Source organism: Trachemys scripta, chromosome 17 (assembly GCF_013100865.1).
Source record: "Trachemys scripta elegans isolate TJP31775 chromosome 17, CAS_Tse_1.0, whole genome shotgun sequence".
NCBI classification, from domain to species: Eukaryota; Metazoa; Chordata; order Testudines; family Emydidae; genus Trachemys; species Trachemys scripta.
In genome coordinates, this window is record NC_048314.1 from 439,860 (window position 1) to 458,734 (window position 18,875).

Here is an 18,875-nt window from a genome sequence, read left to right on the forward strand (position 1 = left end):
TAAAGGTGACTAATGGCATAACAATTGAGATAGGAATTAACACTAATATTAGCACTACTGGCCCTAATTAATATGTCTGAACTTAGAACATTGGAGCAATCACCCTCATTTCTTGTTTGCATTTACAGTTCACTCCTGTTTATTGGAGTGGCCTGGGGACACCTGAAAGTTTTGGATAACTGGGTGTTCGAATAAGCAGAAGTGCAATTAACTAACCTCAGGCTACTTGTTTTGTATAACTAGGACTTTTGGATAAGAGGAATCTGTAGAACTGGAATTACACTGAAAATCCAAAGTGAGGGTTAGGGTCTCCCATTTTTTAAACTCTCTCTTCATTGAGAATGTTTTGCTATTGAAAGGCTTTTGAAGCGACTCAACTCACTGACAGGTTTCAGAGTAGCAGCCGTGTTAGTCTGTATCCGCAAAAAGAACAGGAGTACTTGTGGCACCTTAGAGACTAACACATTTATTAGAGCATAAGCTTTCGTGGGCTACAGCCCACATATGCATATGCATCCGAAGAAGTGGGCTGTAGTCCACGAAAGCTTATGCTCTAATAAATGTGTTAGTCTCTAAGGTGCCACAAGTACTCCTGTTCTTCTTTCAACTGACTGAGGCACCTTCCCTTTCCATTCATTTAATTTATTAACAAGAACACATGTACATTCTGGGAGTAGGGCTAATTTTTAACAAGACCAACACAGTATTCTAAGTAAGTAAACTGCACGTATTAGAAAAGCATCTCTGCAGTCTTTCATGGAACCTGTGGCTTGAAACTGCTGAAGTGCCAGCCAAAGGCAGCAACATTTCTAAAGACACCAAAACTGCTTACGAGCGTATGCAAGAGGTGCACCTAAGCAGCGCATCAAGGCACTGCGCCTATGACAAGCCCATGGCTCACATCTTACTAGCAGCCAGCCACAGTCACAAAGCTATATGCATCTACTGTGATTTGACTTGCCAAGTAGAGCTGTGTTTTTCAGATAGTTCATTTATATTCATCTTCAAGAATCCTTTTAGATGCACGTAGGGCACGAGGAGCATGCCAGCACACCCTACATTGCACGTTCCTTATTTTAGCTAGAGACAGCTAAGATGACTGCTAAGTTTGGAATTCCGGTGACCATCCTTTTTTCATCTGTTTCAAGGACTTTGAGAAAGTTGCCAGGATATTATTGCTGTGGTAGGTGTCAGCAGGGAGTGCCGTCATACACAGCCTTAGAAGTTCCTTTTATTGAGTTTTTAGTCTTTTGAAGAAATGTTGTATTATTGTTCATTTTGTTATGCAGTCGTTCTTGGAGAAAAGCTGTGGCAGATAGGAGAATTTCTCTGTTTTATTCTCTGCATTTGGAGTGAATTCTTGGGACAGAGAAGCTTCCTGGGAACTGGGGTGGGATTTTTGGAAGAAGGGATTGCCTGCATGCTGTCTGTGACTGCCTCTGCTCCAGAACTGGTGTGCATGGGTAGATAAAGCAAGGCACATTTAGGATAGACCCAGACTCTGCATCAGTAGTTTCTCTTCCACTGGGAAGCAGACTTGCAAGGTCCAGAGTTCCGTCACCATTCAGCAGAAGGGCTACCCATTGAGGGCGGTTGGAAGACTCAGACTCCTAGACTTTAAGGCCAGAAAGGACCATCACAATCATTTACTCCAGTGGTTTTCAACCTTTTTTCATTTGTGGACCCCTAAACATTTTCAAATGGAGGTGCAGACCCCTTTGGAAATCTTAGATATAGTCTGTGGACCCCCAGAGGTCCACGGACCAAAGGTTGAAGACCACTGATCTAGACTGACTTGCACATTGCAGGCCACAGCACTGTCTCCACTCATTCCTGCAATAGACCCATAACCTCTGGCTGAGTTACTGACTCCTCAAATCTTCATTTAAAGATTTCAAGTTCAAATCCACCATTTACTCTAGTTCAAACCAGCAAGTAACCTGTGCCCTAGGCAGAGGAAGGCGAAAAACCCCTAGGGCAACAGCCTTGATATACTATGCTTCTGTATCCAGGAACCCTACAGAAGTAGCTACCCTGCTCACTGGTCTCTGTTTAAGGCACTGGATAGAGATTTGGGAGGTTTTGGGTTCAATTCCAGGCTTTGCCATAAATTCCATGCAAGCCCTTGGAGGAGTTAGCACTTCTTTACCTCAATTTCCCTAATTGTAAAACAGGCATACTAATCCTTGCTGATATGAAAGGCATGTCACAAGGCTAAATTAATGTTTGCAAGGGGCTCAGACGCTGCAGCAGTGGGAGCCATTTTGCTACAGAGAGGCACAAAGATCCTGCCACTTTTTGGACTGCATTTCTGAACATGAGATTACACGTGTTGAGATTTGTAGGGCAGCCACTGGTTCCCTACAGCCAGAATTCTGGAAGTAAGATTGGACTATACTGCCTTAGTGAACGCTCTCTAGCACTTTCCTATGTTAACAGGAACTGCAGTTCTAGATTAATGCACCCATAGTTTCAAACAGACATTTTTAAAAACCAGGACATTGGGTTTCTGTCACTTGCATCAACCAGTCTGGGTGAGTTTACCAGCAACAAGCTTTGTCTGGGGGTGGCTGATAGTTACTTTGAACACTTACCTGTCCCTCAGAGTTATGTTAGGCTCAGGAAGAGTGCAGCAGATGGGACAAATGCACAGCTTCTCAGGCCATGGACTCTACTCACACCTGAGTGCTAGTAGAATTAATAAATAACTGGAAGCCACTGAACTGGTCCCAGTGGCTTCAACTTTGCCATTTCTCCCTCCTACCAAAGTTCTGCTGAGTGAGGAAAAAACGGGCAGACTCTTATTTCAGGTTTATAAGTTTTAGTGACAGAAACCCAGTTCAATGCAGGAGATCGATCCTTCTAATAAAAAATAAAAAAAATTCTTCCCTTGGGTCTCTCCACAGGAGCTTTCAAGGATGTTGGGCTGTGTGTGAAGAGAAAGGCAGGTTCTTTTGCCTATTGCTCCACCACCACAGATCTATTTGCCTGCTCAAAAGCCAGTGTCAGGTTTCATTGGCACAGCCCAAGCTTCAGTTTATGGCAAGACACAGGGATAACAAGGTATGGATGGAGATTAATAACAAGGGGCCCAATTCTGCCACCTTTATTCATGCTGAATAGAACCTTGCTCTGCAAATTGTCCCCTCCATCGAATTCTACTCAGAGTAAGGATGGCAGGATCTGGCCTTAGATTAGCAGTAAATACACTTTTCGGCTTGCAAGGTAAGTTCAGGACTTGCTTACCGTCTCGGAAGGACTGCATGGACTCGTCTCCCCACGCAGGTGGGAACGGGGATAAAGGAGACCGTGGAATACTGCATTCAGACATGGGGGTCATGCTTTTTCGGTGTCCAAACCCGTGCACCTCCCTCTCTCGGTTTGGGGATGAAGGCTCCGTTCCTACTGCAGACTGCAGCATAGGGTGTTGGGATGAATTGGCCAGCAGCTCCTTTAAGATGTTAATTGGAGAGATGGTGAGCTCCCAGTTGGTGATACCGAAGTCCCTCAGATGGGCTCTGGCATGGCTGGACAGACCGGCACGTGTATCAAAACCAGCCCCACAGAACTCACATCGCATTAAACTGAAAGTACTTGGGTCAAAGTTGGCAACTGCGAAAAAGAAGGACAATTTGTCAGCATCATCCAGGAGCAGCTAACAAATATTAAAAGCACCTAACAAATATTTCCAGACATGGGAAGCCCAAGGGAGGACTTTACTGCACATAACATGGTAAAAGCCCCAGCCAGGTGATAATGCCAAAAGAGAAAAGCTTAACCAGATGAAAAAGCCATGAATGGATGTTGTATTGTGACAAGAGACTCGGAGATTCAGGCCAGCTACCATAATATACATACCCAGCCTCAGTGGGAGGAATTTTAAAAAAAAAAAAAAAAAGTTTAAAAAAAAAAAGTAAAAAAAAATAATAAATTGAGTACATACTACCTTTTTTCTTCTTCTTTTGGAAGGAAAATTTTTGCTCAATAGCTTTCACTTCTTCTGCTGAGATGAAATGACGGACATTGTAGCTCACACCCACCCTGTTCAAGTGTCCCCTCACATGGTTGGCTAGGCCAATCCCATTGTGAAACCTGTCAGGACAATAGGGGCATTTCCTCTCTTCGTTCTTCAGCATGGGCGAGTCTGTATCCAAGAGGTCATCTAGCTCTAGGGAACCCTCTAGAGGGGAGTCCAGCAAGAGAATATCTAAGGGGAGGGATTCGTCCATCATGAACTCCCTGGAAGGAGCTGCTATTTTTTTCTTGTACAGCTTCCCCTTTGGCTGCTTTGTCTTTTGGGGATGAAGGTTCATCTCCTCTAGAAGGACAACAGGGACCATCTTCTGTAACTGATGCTGCTGTTCTTCCGATGCTATAGAAGAGTCTGTTGCTTTCAAGGTGTCTCCGAAAGTTCTCTTGAGGGCCAAAACAGACTGAGGAATAGCAAAGGGTTTGAAGCTTCTATTCTCAGTCAAATCTATTTCCGTGGTTACAGAAATTTCCTCTTCCATGCTCCCAACATCATTTGCCAATGCCCATTTGTGCCTGAGCTCCTCCAGCCCCTCTGGGTGACTCCTGACATTGTCCCCATCACTCTCAAGGTGGTGTATTGTGCTTTTTTTCTTCATTTGCTGCAGGGCAAACTGAGAATAAACTTTTGCTGAGGTAAGGGTAGACAGCCCTAAGTTTTTGTGCAGGGCACCGTACGGGGCTGCTTTCCTGGTGTGAAACTCTGATGTCTGGAAGTCCTTTTTATTAGTTCCGTTGCTTTTATTGAGTCTCTGGTGACCCATGGAAAAGCTATGAACAGATTCATAATGGGATGTGCTTTCTCGGTGAGGCTGGGGAAACAGTCTCTCAGCTTTGCCAAAATAATCCATCTCTGAAAATCGGCCTGGCCTAGCGGGGCTGTAGGCATCCCTGCTAGTTCCGGGCTGATTAGAGTCCTCTTCAAAAATCTCTATGTCCCAGGGAAGATGGGAATGGGCATATTTCATGTGTTCCTTTAGGATATTTTCATTGGGGGCGGGGAAGCTGCAGAGCATGCATGTGCTGAGTCCTTTACTGCTGCTGTGTGGCTGCACCTGCACAGGGGTGTGTTTGTTTGGTTTTAAGTGTTTGTAGATGTTGTGCACTGGGCTGTCATGCATTTCTCCACTGCCAGTGCTGCCAAAGAGATTCACATTCTTCATGCCTTGGTCCTTCCTCTCCTTGACGTGCATCTTGGCATGCTGGACGAAGATCTTAGAGGAGTTGGTTCCAAAGACACACTTGGGACACTGCAGCCGGGCTTCTCGACCTTCGTCTGAAAACTCATTGAGCTTCTGGATTTCTTCAATGATTTTCTCTCTGGACTCCTGATGAAGCCTCTTGTGCTGCTCCAGAGCGCCAGGGTCCCCAAATGCCCATCCGCATTCATTACAGGAGAACTGACACTGACCCCCAACTGCATCTCTATCTTGGTCCTGCCCTGGTCCCTGGTTATGCTGAAGCATGTGATCCATCAAGTGTTCCTTTTTCTTAAAGTAAATGCTGCATTCAATGCACGTGTACACGGTGGGATCCTCCTCCTGGCCAAGCTCTTCCTTTCCCTGCTCCTCTAACAAGACACTGCACACATACGGCCTCATCTCAATGTCATAGGAGCTGCAGGGAGTTGGTTCTAGAGACATCAGTGGGATTCGCTCTACAGAGTCTTCAGCATTTACTGTCCAGGACTGTTTGCTGATAGCAAGATCTTCATTTATCTGGAGGCTTGGCTTTTGCAATGTCCACTCTGCAGCATTAAGAGAACTCAAGTCACTCAAACTGGCCTCCATTGCCAGCCCCGTCCTGTCAGAGGATACACTCTCCAGACTTTTCGACTTGTTCAAGACAGGGTTTAGCGTTTTTCTGAATACCGGCAGAGGCAACAGACGAGGCACCTCATGCACGGCCTGTCCCCTGATGGATAAATTAGTTGCTCCATCTGTTGGCTTGTTTATGTCTTTATAGTGAGGACTAGAACTCTTACTGTGCCCAGAAATCCAGTCAAACCTCTGAATGCCCTTCTTTTTTTTATCTAAGTGCTCTTTACTGAAGGCTTCAAGTTGCTTTGGTTCGTTTTTATGATATTTTTCCTCTCCACTAACAGACCGTACTCCAGCACAAGGAATAGAAGTTTCTGCTGTAGCCTTGTGAGTGTTCAAGTCCTGAGAGTCACTCTCCAATTGATCAGTGTCCATCTGCACAGTATTTACAATCTTGGACTCCACTGTAAACGTGGACTCCATTGAGCGTGAAGGATTTACACACTGCACTTCTGTTGAGCCTGCTGAGTCCTTCAAACCAGAAAGTCTTTCTAAAGTGCTTTCTTCTCTCAAGTCACCTCTTCTTGTCTCTAGAGTGGAACAATCCCATGATGTGCTGCCAGACACAGTCATGCTTCTTAGCTCTGCTGAACCCCTGGAATCTGCTCTGTAAAACCCTTTCTTGAGTTCTACATGTTCTTCATTCCTGGTGCTGCAAATAATTTTTGACATGTATTAGCTGGTTAAAGGATATGAACAAACACTTCTGTTTACATAAAACACATCACTTCATGTTCATAGCTTTTAAGGTCAGAAGTGACTGTTCGATCATATACTCTGAGCTCCTGCATCATAGATGCCAGAGAATGTCACCAGGCTTCCCCTGTATGTAGCCCATTTAAAATTAACAAGACTGATCTTCAATCAAATATACTAAGGCTGGAAAGGACCTATTAGGCTGCCTAGTCCACTTTTTCCTTGCCCCTTCCAATGCCACGTGCAAGATGAATCTCTTCTGCATATCCTCAAGGACTTGGTCCAGTTTCGTTTCAAAGACTCCAATAGCATTAGCAGCTTCCCTAGAGAGGCTGACTCACATATTAGAAGTGACCCTATTAGAAAGGGTTTCCTGAAGACCAGCTGAACGTTTCCATCCTCACTTCCTGGATTACTGCCTCAACCCACCTGAACAAAATTTCCCCTTTCCCCGCTCAAAAACTCGCGCCACCCTCTGCAGAGACCTTTGGGACACAGGCTCCTAGACAGTTCGATCACTCTCTCTACCAAGCTGCCCACGGATATTTGCTGTTGTGGGAGGACAGATATTTTATTATGAGGCCGAATAGGAACCAGTAAGGCTTTCGTAGAGCTCAATGGACAGTGCAGGCATGGCCCCTAGCACCCTGCCTTTTGGATCCATAAATTCCATGGTTAGAAGGGACCATTATGATCATCTCATCTGACAGCCTGTGTAACATAGGCCAGATAAATGCCCCGCAATAATTCCTAGCGCAGAGCTTTTAGAAAAACAACATCCAATCTTGATTTCAAAATGGTCAGAGATGGAGAATCCACCAAGATCCTTGGTAAGTTGCTCCAATCATTAATTACTCTCCCTGTTAAAAATTTACATCTTATTTCCAGTCTAAATGTAGTCTGACTTCAACTGCTAGCCATTGGATCATGCTTCTACCTTTCTCTGCTAGATTGAAGGGCCCATTATTGTTCCCTTTGTAGGTACTTACAGACTAATCAAATCACCCTTTAACCTTCTCTGAGTCCAGACATAGGAGCCTCGCCAGTGGCTTATTCAGAGGAAAGTTCTATCGGCTGGCAGCTCTCTAAAGGAAGTGTGAGAAATTAGGAGCCATTTTGCTCCTCTTTATTGTTTTTTGTTTCTCCAGCTTCAGCATTCTGTACAGGGGCCACAAGCCAATGGGGGCAGGAGCATCCCCTCACACCTTGGTAGGGGCTCAAAGTATAGAGAATACGCCCTAAAAAGGTTCCTCCCCACACCTACTCTTTCTGCACTGGGGCACAGAACAGGACAGTGCTAACCGCCTGCCAGGATCTTATGGCTACATCTCATCTGCATTAAGTGGAGCAAATAGACATGAGGGCACTGCTGCTAAGGCAACGGCAGTCTTGTGGGGAGACATTACAATCTCCATCATTCACAGACGATCCCGATGGTGTTTGTACCAGTTTTGAAAGGGTTGAAGGCTTTTTATTGCCAACATGGCTGCTGGTAGGAAGGGGAAGGAGAGGGGCAGATGCCCAAAGGGACTAGGGTTCGAGAAGCAGTGCCCATAGGTCAGCTATGGCTAAAATTTCAAACTTTGGGGCAGAGGTACCGCAGAAGTCTAAAAAGAGGTGCCTGTGGACACCACATGAGGGCAGCTGCGAATCAGATTGGGCTCCTGTTCTCCTCTCTGCCAGTGACCAGCTACTTAACTGCTCTGAACCACTTCTACTCCCTCTGCAAATCCAAGGATAATGATTCTACCCACCTTTACAAAGTGCTTGGAGATCTATGGATGAAAAAAAGCTAGAGAAGTGTCTTTATTAAAATAGAGGTGCAGATGGTGGAGACCACCGGTCCCAGCAGGTTTTGATTGAGATAGAGCATTGCATGCTGAGAGCGATAGTCTGATGGCAGCTATCAGAGGTACCGCTTCACAGACCATTGGGTGTAGCACACATGGTGCAAAAGGCAGCACAGTGGCAGCCATACGGACTCCAGGCCTCCATACAGCCAGAGAGCAAGGTAAGATTCCTCCACGCACTGGCTCCTGTCAATATACCTTATTCCTGGATTATGAGGACTTCACTTGAATCTCCATAGCCTAGTCAGTCCTCGGCTTCTCTGTGGTCAGTGACAAACGTGGCAGTGATTGTGTGATGTGGATGCTTGTCAACTAACATCTGGGTTGAGATTCCCCCTTGTTCAGTTCACACCAGGAATACTCATAGCTTTGGCTCATTACAAACCTGTCTCAGTGGAAACCCCCTGAGCCTCTTATTAATCAACCGAGTCATCCAATACACCACCTCTCTCTCATTCCACGCCTTCCTCATAGAAACACTAACTAAGACTTTCACTTGCTCCTTACGATGGGCACTGGGCCAGAGAACCTAACAAACAGGGGACTCAAATGCCTCCAATTGCAGAGGTGACCAGAGGCGATAAAAACCGCAACAGCCGCTCTGCTCTCAAGTCTATGAGACAGGATAGCATTATCTAACAGGTCAAGTTCTACTGAATTGAGAACAAAGCACCTTTGTTGGCTAAGATAGCACAGCTGCCAAGCCCACAAAATTCCCACACAGCACTGCCATTTTCTGTTTTAAGAAACCTCCTCTCCCCACAAATTCACATCCAGTTTTCCAGCTCAGTCAAATCCCTTATTTTACCCAAGCAAAATAACTGCTGGTGGGAAGAGAGTTTCTCCATGGTCACCAAGGAAAGGTGATTACCATATGCACTGCAAATCTCATGTGTATTATTAAGAATAACTCACTAAGGAAACTCCTAGCCCAGGAAGGATCAGAACACTGAGTAACACTGGATACAAAAATAAACCCATTAAAATGTGCTGGGCACTAGTTATGTTGCGTAAGCAGGATAAACGAGGGGCATTCTGAGCTGGTCAGTGGTCCGTACTGCCCTGCAGAATTATCACTCAATGCCACAATGTGGGACACAATATCTGACATGCTTTCTCCATCGTATTCCACAGCTACTCCTTGAACATCCCTCCATCAACCTTAAATCTGTTACCACTGCCAGCCTACTCAGAGATAATGGCTGCAGGCAAGCCTCCAGTAGCCAGAATAGTGGCACTAGGAGAGGAATGGTACACTACCTGGGCCTCAGACACCCCTGCAGGAGGTGATGTGCATGCAGGCAGCTGGTGGATATGGGGGAAAGAGAGAAACAAGAAAAAGCAAAAGACAATGGCAGAACATGCACCCCCATTCCCTCCCAAAAGCCACTTGGTAGCATATCATCATGAGAAACATAGGTCACTTGAGAGGTGTAATCAGGAGAGCTGGGTTTGACTCCTCATCCTAGTCTCTTTTACTTTAAGACTGAGAATGTTGCATGGGTTGGGCTCGGAGGCCCAATGATGTCATCAAGTAGAACAACCGGGTTGGACATGCATTCAGCCCTGCCTGGCAAGCGTGAGAGAGAGTAAGATGCCCAATGTTACTCAACAGCAAGGAGTGACACCGGCTGGCTCCAAAGGGGAGCTCCTCTTTGGCCAGGAAGGACAATGACGGCAGGGGGAGGGGCATCCTCAGGCTTTACTACCTGGAAGCTCTGTTAAAAGTGAAAGTCCTCGGGATCGGTTCAGTGGCAGTGACACAAATGTGTGATTTATCCCAGGAGCATCAGCACTTACCAGAGTTCCTTCCTGTGAGGCGTGCTCGGGACAGCATCACAGAGGGCAGGATCGGGCTCATCTGCAACAGAGAGAAGGAAAGCTTCATCGATCAGGGCCGAATCTTGGCTTCTTTACTGCCATTTGGAATAATGTCATTTTGTGTTAAAAAGCTTTCCTGGCAGATAACCGCCCCCTCCTCTGCTTCTGCTGCGCCTCCTCCCCTCCTGCAGCCGGGTTGAGATTACTGCAGCATTTCTAACCCACACTTAAGAGGGTTTAATCCTGTGCACCAACGATTTGATCTATAATCATTCTTCCAGTAAGCAGTTTAAAATAAAAATGCACATGCTTCAATGCCTGGCTCCCACCCACCCTCTCTTGAGAGGGGCACCCAGTCTATTTGAAGTCAAGCAACTGGGTGGTGGTTGATTTTTTGTAAAGAACCCTTGCAAAGGGAACCTTGTGAAAATGATGGAACCTGTGCAGGATGTCACACAGTAACACAGTGATGTGCTCTCTGCTGCCTTGAGCTGGAGTGACCTGCCCTTAGGCTAGAAGTATCCATTCAAAATGCTGATGCAAAGGATCATTGTCCTAGCCCAGTGGTTCTCCACCTTTTTATTTTATTGTGGCCCACAATGTGTTATGTGGGCCGCATCAAATACTACCTCTATGGTCCTGAGGATGTCACATGGGCCGCGGCTCTGTGCTGATTGGGCCGCAGGCTGAGAAGCACGGTCCTAGCCTATTGCTTTGACCATGTCACCCCTCTCTAAGCTGCTTGCTACCCCCGCCTCTGATCAACCCACGATCCCAGCCTCCATCACCCACTTGTTAAATTTTCAAACAAGCACCTTTGTGCTTTCTCCCATGCTGCCCACATGCTCCCCATAAACACCCACAAAACTAACTCATTATACTCCTTCAAATCTCTCCTTTGCCATGACGCCTACAAAAAACATCACAATAGTTAGGCCGCTGGTGTGCTGAGAGCCCTGCCCATCGAGCTGATCACAACTGTCTCATTGTTTCCTTATGCTCCCCCATCTGTCTGTAGCCACCTGTTATCTCTTCTCTTACAGTTGGACTGTAAACTCATTAGGGCAGGGACCATCTTTTTGTTCTGCGTTTGCACAGTACAACAGGGTCCTGGACCATGACTGGGGCTCCAACGTGGTCCCGTAACACAAATGATAAGAACAATTTCTGTGTTCCATTGAAAGCCCGTTCAGACCCTACACAGCCTTCGAGCTCGACTTCCAGACGCAGCCTGTGGGATGAACATTTATCCCAAGAACACAAAAGCCAGCGGCAGGGTGGAACTGTTCAAACTGTATGATGGGTATCCACATTAAGTCAAAGGTGTCTCAGGCCAGGGAGGTTGCACTTGTTGGAGATATGGACAATGTGAGCAGCCATTAAGGCTGGGATTTCCAAGAACCCAAGGGAATTAGGTGCTCAAATGCCTAACTTCAATGGGTATTGGATACTGAACTCCCTTAGGCTGCTTTGCCAATCTCATCTTACCATGGCCTGGAGTGTCATCAGCGCAGTGGTCTGCTATTGTACACGGCACGGTCAACTCAATATATGGATCCCATTTTACCAAACATGCCTACTGCAAGCAGGGATCCCAAGTGCTGTCAGTTCAAGAAAACTCCAAATGAGCAAAAGTAACTCAGGGAAAACCACAGTAAGACAGGCCTCACAACATGCCCTATTAATCTTTGGTACTTATCTGCCTCTCCCCCCATTACCATCATATCTGAACATCTCACAATCACCTCACAAACCCCCTAGGCGGCTGGGGAGCATTGCTATCCCTATTTCAAAGAGGGGAACTGAGTACAGAGAGAGAGTGAATGACCTGCCCCAGGACACAATGGACGTCTGTGATTGAGCAGAGAATTGAACCCGTCTCTCCCAAATCCCAGGCTAGTGCCCTAATCACTGGAAAATCCTTCCCTCCAGTCAAAAAGGCTAACAGAATGTTAGGAACTATTAAGAAAGGGATAGAAAACAAGACCTCTCCCCCACCCCCTGCCAAAACAAAAACAAACCAGTGCCACAATATAAATCCATGATGCGCCCACAACTTGAATACTGTGTGCAGTTCTGGTCCACCCCCCATCTCAAAAAGGATATAATGGAACTGGAAAATGTTCAGAGAAGGGCAACAAAGATTTCTGAGGCTTTCATACCAGGAGAGACTACAAAGATTAGGGCTATTCAGCTTAGAAAAGAGACAACTAAAGGGATGGGGTGAATATGACAGAGGTCTATAAAATCATAAATGGTGTGGAGAAAGTGAGAAGTTTTATTTACAATACACAAACCAAGGATCATCCAATTAAATTAACAGGCAGTAGGTTTAATACAAACAAGAGGAAGTACTTTTTCCACAATGCACGATTAACCTCTGGTACTCATTGCCATGGGACACTGCGAAGGCCAAAAGTATAACTGGGTTCAAAACGAACTAGATGAGTTCATGGAGGATAGCTCCATCAATGGCTATTAGCCAAGATGGTCAGGGATGCAACTCATGCTTGGGACAACCCTAAACCTCTGACTGCTACAAACCAGGAGGGGAAGATGGGGTGGATCACTCCAACTGTCCTGTTCTGTGCACTCCTCTGAAGCTCTGGCACTGGCCAGAGAGACATGATACAGGGCTAGATGGGCCATTGGTCTGACCCAGTCTGGTAGCTCTTATGATCTTAACAATGGCACCGGCAGCCTGTCCACATTAGGACAGGCAACATAGTGCCACTGGTGACAGCAGAGCCAGTATTGGCAATAGTGGGATGTTTTAAACAATTTCCCTAGAACAGACAGGGTCTTAGACAGCGCAGACCTACACTACCATAGAGCTCTGTAGATCCCGGCTAGCAGCCAGTACATTCTATGGAGTACAGGTGTTATACACTCCATGCCTGAATCACCTCTAAAGCAAATGAGAGGCACAGCTCCATTCAGCTGAAGCTTTCAGGAAGCACAGGCTGTATTCCATGTAGAATGCAGTGCTGAATTCCAGGACCTGCTTCTCCATGGCCCTGCTGCCACTCACACCACCACCAAGGGGGTAAATTGCCACCATTCTGAGCGGACAGCATTTGACAGCCACTTTGCCTTGGGGTAAGGGACTATACAAGATGCAGGGCAAGGGAGATTCAAGGCGCTAGTGTCCAGGTCACTCCAGTCTCTGCTTTGCCAGAATAGGCCTGCCATGCGGATGGCTCAAGGAGTCAGAACAGTGGTCAGTTAAACCCGCCTTGCTTCCGGTTTAGTTTTAGGATCCCAGCCTGGCACCCATGTTTGATTTTGGTCACCACATGGAAAAGGTTTTTATAGCCTTGTCATGGTAAATCAACATCTCATGACCCTGCTTTGGTCATCATCATCTCGGGTCACAGTTCTCCTAGCAGCTACAGGGCTGCCTTCCTCTCCATCCTAGTATCCTGTAGCTACCTGGCTCTAACCCAGGAAGCCAGCTATGCCTTAGGATTACCCAGTTAAAGAGATGCAGCCTGCAGAGACCACAGGTCCGGTCTCATAGTGCTCCTGCACCCTGACAGATCAGGTGAAGGGGTAGTCAGTCAACACTCAGGATTCTTACACAGTAACCAGAGAATTTACTGAGTATTTCACACTGCAAGCAGAGATGAGGGGATACCCAATTAACAGGTGCAGCAGCCACCAACACTGACCGTACAAGGGAGCTGAGCCATTACTAATGAGAGATCCTTTACTAGTTAGCCTTAAGACAAGTTACGGAGATAGAGGAAATAGAAAGCTGCCAGCACTGACACAGGCACGATGGGCTCTCAGGGAATGTGGTGCTGCAGGGGAGTCAGGCTTTACTTAGAGTACTCTGTGCATATGCAGGCTCAGACCTCGGAGAGCTACTTTAGACCTTTAACGGGGTGCAGTCCCCTTCCTCCTCTTCCACGAAAGAGAACAGTTTGGATCTTTCCAATCGTGACCTTCTCATGGGTCTTGTCTCTGTGCTTTTTAGCGTCTGGGGTTTGCTTTCCTCTGTTAGGAGGACAGCAAATTCCAAGGCAGCGCCCTCATAATTTTCAAGGATCTTGCATTTGTTTCATGAAGCGCCAGTTACGTTTACTGTGCAATAAAATTGACTAGATAATAGGACACCCCCAGCAAATGCAGAGTCCAGAATGTTGTCCAGAAGGGAAGCGAGGCGCACAGACACCATGATCATTCAAAGAAAAGAACTTTTACTTAAAGACTCAGACTGAGATTTAAAACCATGGAGTGGACTTGTAAACCTCCTTAACCCAGAGTCCCAAAGTCTCTAGACTACTTTGAAAATCTCAGCTTTAAACATTCTGCCTGTGATTGAAAAATATCTCCCAGAGTGAGTGCTGAATTCTGATTTTATTTACGCCAGTCTAAAACCAGAGTGACTCTAGTGAAGTCTCTGGGCTCACTCTGGATTTACACCATTCTGTGATCACATCTGGCCTGAAAATGCTGCACCGTAAGGACAACGTCCCTAGGATCCGGGGAGAATGTTTCAAACACTTTTCTTTTAAAGGGGAACAATAAGAGAATCCGGTAACACACTGCAGGATCATGTTAAATGGGTAGTATTCAGGAAGCTGTCACACCAGTTTGGAATGCCAGGGGGAGGGGACAGAAGCCGCAATTGTTAAAATCTGACACACACACACACACACACACACACACACACACACACACACACACACACACACACAAAAAAAGCAGATTTTAAAGACTTCCACAACATACGGAGAATAGATGGCATCTGGCAGATGGGCACGTAGCTAGGTGTGGCGCGGCAGAGAGCGCAGATATGGAGAGAAGGACAATGGCAGAGGTGGTTCCCAAGAGTTCCTTTGTTCTTGGTAGCTCCAGCATGGCTCCTATTTTTAGGAGCTGTCTCCTGGAGAGGAAAACATGCAGTGATTGATCTTCCTCTGGATGAGCACGTAGAAGCACTCCCTGCAAACCCTGGTATCTTGGAAACCATAAGAGACAAGGGAGTTTAATGTCTTGGACTGTGTGGGTTCCATTTTACTCTCTATGGTAATCCAAGGAGAACTTCTCCTCGAAGTCGCAAGAGTAGGGACTGTGTATTTTTCCAGGAGAGACTGAATGCAGACTTTACACGCTGCTCAACAGCAGCAATAGCTCTCAAGTTTATGCGCTTTCCACTAAAAACAGGAACATTCAAGAGGTAAAATGCCATCGTTACACAGACACGGGCCTTTGCTACTCTGCCATATTGCACTAGGGAAGTTCAATCCAACTGGCGACACAGACATTTTCAAAAGCAAAAACATCACATGAGAGCATAGGGAAGAGGAGGCCAAAACATGCAGCCAAACAAACAAACAAACAAAAGCTTTGCATTAGGGGTTTTTTCAGAGGAGGCACCACATGCTAGAGCAAGAGGTAAGAGTCCTTCTCTACATGATGGACTTAGTTCTAGATAAACTCTTTGCTGAGGGCTGTTTAACATGCCATGTTTTAAAGTTCAGGTACTTGAGAAATACCATCCTTTCAAGAACACCACTAAAAAACAAACAGGAAAAAAAACCTGTGGCTCATTTAGAAAAACGATTGCAACTTGAACCATGGTAAATAGAGGTGAATTGCATATTGAATGGGCATCCATTGCACATCAACAGCGTGAAGATTTTGCTTAGTCACCACCCTATTATCCAAAGGAATACCCTTGCTCACATGGGATAGCAGATGTGGAATAACTGACATGCTTCGTGTAGGTGATAAAGCTTGTAAAGCACAGAACCATCTTTCATTGCACTCACTGAACTCCCAAGGGAAAGTGCTAATAAACACTCATAATAATAGCCCCCAGTCTGGACTGGAAAGTGATGTACAACTCTATTGCTGTGGATGGGACATACCATCCACAGAACTCCTCTGCAATATCTGAATGCAGAGAAAAGTTCTGCAAAATAACACCAGCCTCATCACAAATGAAGGTCCGAAGAAGGACTATGCTAATTTCAGAAGCATCTCTAGAGAGAGCTACAGGGAGCATGGCCTAGAACAGAGGTTCCCAAATTGTGGGGGGCAAAGAGGAACATCAGGGGGGAGAGCAGGGCCAGGCTAGCCCCCACGGGAGGGGGAAGAGAGAGCACCACTTAGCCCCTCCCCTGCCCTCAGCCATGTCCCTGGCTCCCATCCCCAGCGTGGCTCTGCTCTCGGCCCCGCCACCAGTATTGGCCACTGGCCACAGCTCCGTTCCCCACTCGGGGCTGAGGCTGGGGTCAGGGCTGGGAGCAGAGGCCCCCACTCCTGGCCTCAGACCCACCCCCAGCTGCATCCTTTCACCTCTTTGTGACTCAGTTTCCTCATCTATAAACTGGGGGTAATGATACTGTCCTCCTTTGTAAAGCGCTTTGAGACCTGCTGATGAAAGGTGCTATACAGGGGCTGGGGATTATTAATAAAATGTTTCAGACAGATTTCTGGACAAAAAAGCATGGTGCCCACAAATAATAAATCAACTTGAAGACCGTTAGAGTGGGCTTTTCAAAGGCATTTAGCATTGGTCTGACTCCCACATCAAAGTCAATGTTAGTTTTACTTAAAGGGAGCAGAATTAGGCCAAAGTGGAATGCTTTGAAAATCCCACTCTTAATATGACTAAGGGAGGCAATATGCACCCAGGAATTGGTTAGGATGATCTAAGGCATTATAACTAGGAGGAATGGGATAAAATACAGAGAAAGAAAATTTAAGATGGATGTTAGGAAAATATTTTCCTTGGTGGTAGAGATCTATTCAGATATGTAAAGGGATACAGTGAAAGAGCCATTCAACACTAGACAGGGCAAAGTCCCGGAGAACATTTTGTAGCATTCACTAGCCAAAGGACAGACAAACAGGACTTTTCCATCTCTAGTTTCTATGGCCTTATGGACATCATATACTCAGGTGGTGTGGTGGTGGAAAATGCACTCCTGTCGAGGAGTTTGTTGCTGTCTTGCAGCTACAGAAAAACGTCCAGTGACCAAACTACCACCTCAATGAAGTCTTTATTGACCTGAGCAATGCCTTGGATTATGCTCAGGTGTCAGTCTTCAGAGGCTTCTGAGATAATTTTTGGCACAGGCAAGACAAACACATTTCAGTATCTCCACAGTAGCACTGTTAGAGAAGTCTGTACAGACAGACCATGTTCAGCCATGGCATTAAGCAACAGGTGATGGTCACTGCCCAATCTTCATAGTAACATAAGATGAAGCAAATCATGGTTTAGCTCTAGAAGACTAAATTCCACTTGAGCAGTTTCTTTGAATCTATGGTATTTCATGAATGAGCACAGGTACTGGAAGAGCCACTGCTCTACTGGTGACCTTGCACTAGCAGGTAACTACGTTATCACGGTCTTGTCCCTAGCTTGGAAAGCAGGGATTCTACAGTCAGCCGTTCTAAGGCAAAGCTATGGCAGAGTAAGCATCAGTGCCAAAAATATAATAGGTTAACCCAAACAGCAGGGTCTGGGCTAAGCAAAGGGTAATGTGCTGACCGAGACAACCTTGGCAGTGCCTGCTCTGACTATGAGGAACACATCAAGTCAGGCACCAGAATACCAGCTACTGAGTTGGTCTTTTACATGGCTGCTCGTGGAAGCAACATAGTGTTTGCCTGTGCACAAAGTAAAAATCATACAGTAAAGATCGCCGCCCTACTGTACAGCGTACAGCTACTAACCTGTTACCAAGGCAGCAATAAAGCAGCTCCCATACCAGATATGTTTGGCCGCTTTTGGTTAAAAGAGAACCAAGATAAAAATCATACTCTCTCCCGGGAATTTATCTGGCCCCCCAGCACCTTAGTATCTGGGCACCTCACGAACTTTAATGTATTTGCCCTTGTAAACCCCTGTGATACAGAGCACTGCCATTATCTCCATTGTACAGAAGGGGGACCTGAAGGACAGAGAGGCTAAGAGACACCCCAGATCAGACAGGGAGTCTATGAAAGAGCAGGGACTTGAATCTATGTCCCCCAAGTCCTAGGCTGCTTTTCAGTGGGGCTGAGCACTTCCATTGAGAACAAGTAGAATCAGCATTTCTGGAAAAAAATTCACTCTGTAGGTCCCCTCCCAGCTTAGTATCGCGTCTGAAAACTTTACAAGTGTCCTCTCTCTGCCACTGTCTAAATCATTGATGAAGGTATTGAACAGAATCAATCCCTGCGGGACCCCGCTCGATATGCTCTTCCAGCTTGACTGAACCATTGATAACTACTCTCTGGGAACGGTTTTCCAACTAGTTATGCACTCACCTTATAGTAGCTTCATCTAGGTTGTACCCTGTTTCCCCGAAAATAAGACAGTGTCTTATATTAATTTTTGCTCCCAAAGATGCGCTAGGTCTTATTTTCAGGGGATGTCTTATTTTTCAGAAATGAAAAATGCCTTATTATCGGTGGATGCCTTATTATCGGGGAGGTCTTATTATCGGGGGGATGCCTTATATTACAACGAGAGGCAAAACTGTAAGTAGGCCTTATTTTCGGAGGATGTCTTATTTTCGGGGAAACAGGGTAGTTCCCCAAGTTGTTTATGAGAAGACAGTATCAAAAGCCTTACTAAAGTCAAGATATATCGCATCATCTATCGCTTCCCCCCATCCACAAGGCTTGTTACTCTGCCAAAGAAAGCTATTAGGTC

At 46.0% G+C, this 18,875-nt stretch overlaps 1 protein-coding gene across 6 annotated transcripts in view; it reads right to left on the reverse strand.

Moving 5' to 3' along the window:
* The window catches only part of WIZ (WIZ zinc finger), a 140,581-nt gene that overhangs the window by 50,780 nt on the left and 70,926 nt on the right, over nt 1–18,875 (reverse strand). For 2 of the 6 annotated variants that reach the window (XM_034793315.1, XM_034793313.1), the window contains exons 3-5: nt 10,196–10,256; nt 3,944–6,501; nt 3,247–3,612 (exon numbers count right to left, since the gene is read on the reverse strand). The exons of 1 other annotated variant lie outside the window; for it this stretch is intronic. In XM_034793315.1, the coding sequence (XP_034649206.1) occupies nt 3,247–3,612; nt 3,944–6,501; nt 10,196–10,256 (2,985 nt within the window). The remainder of the gene's footprint in view (nt 1–3,246; nt 3,613–3,943; nt 6,502–10,195; nt 10,257–18,875) is intronic. 3 more of the 6 variants (XM_034793314.1, XM_034793316.1, XM_034793320.1) reach the window with 3 other exon arrangements.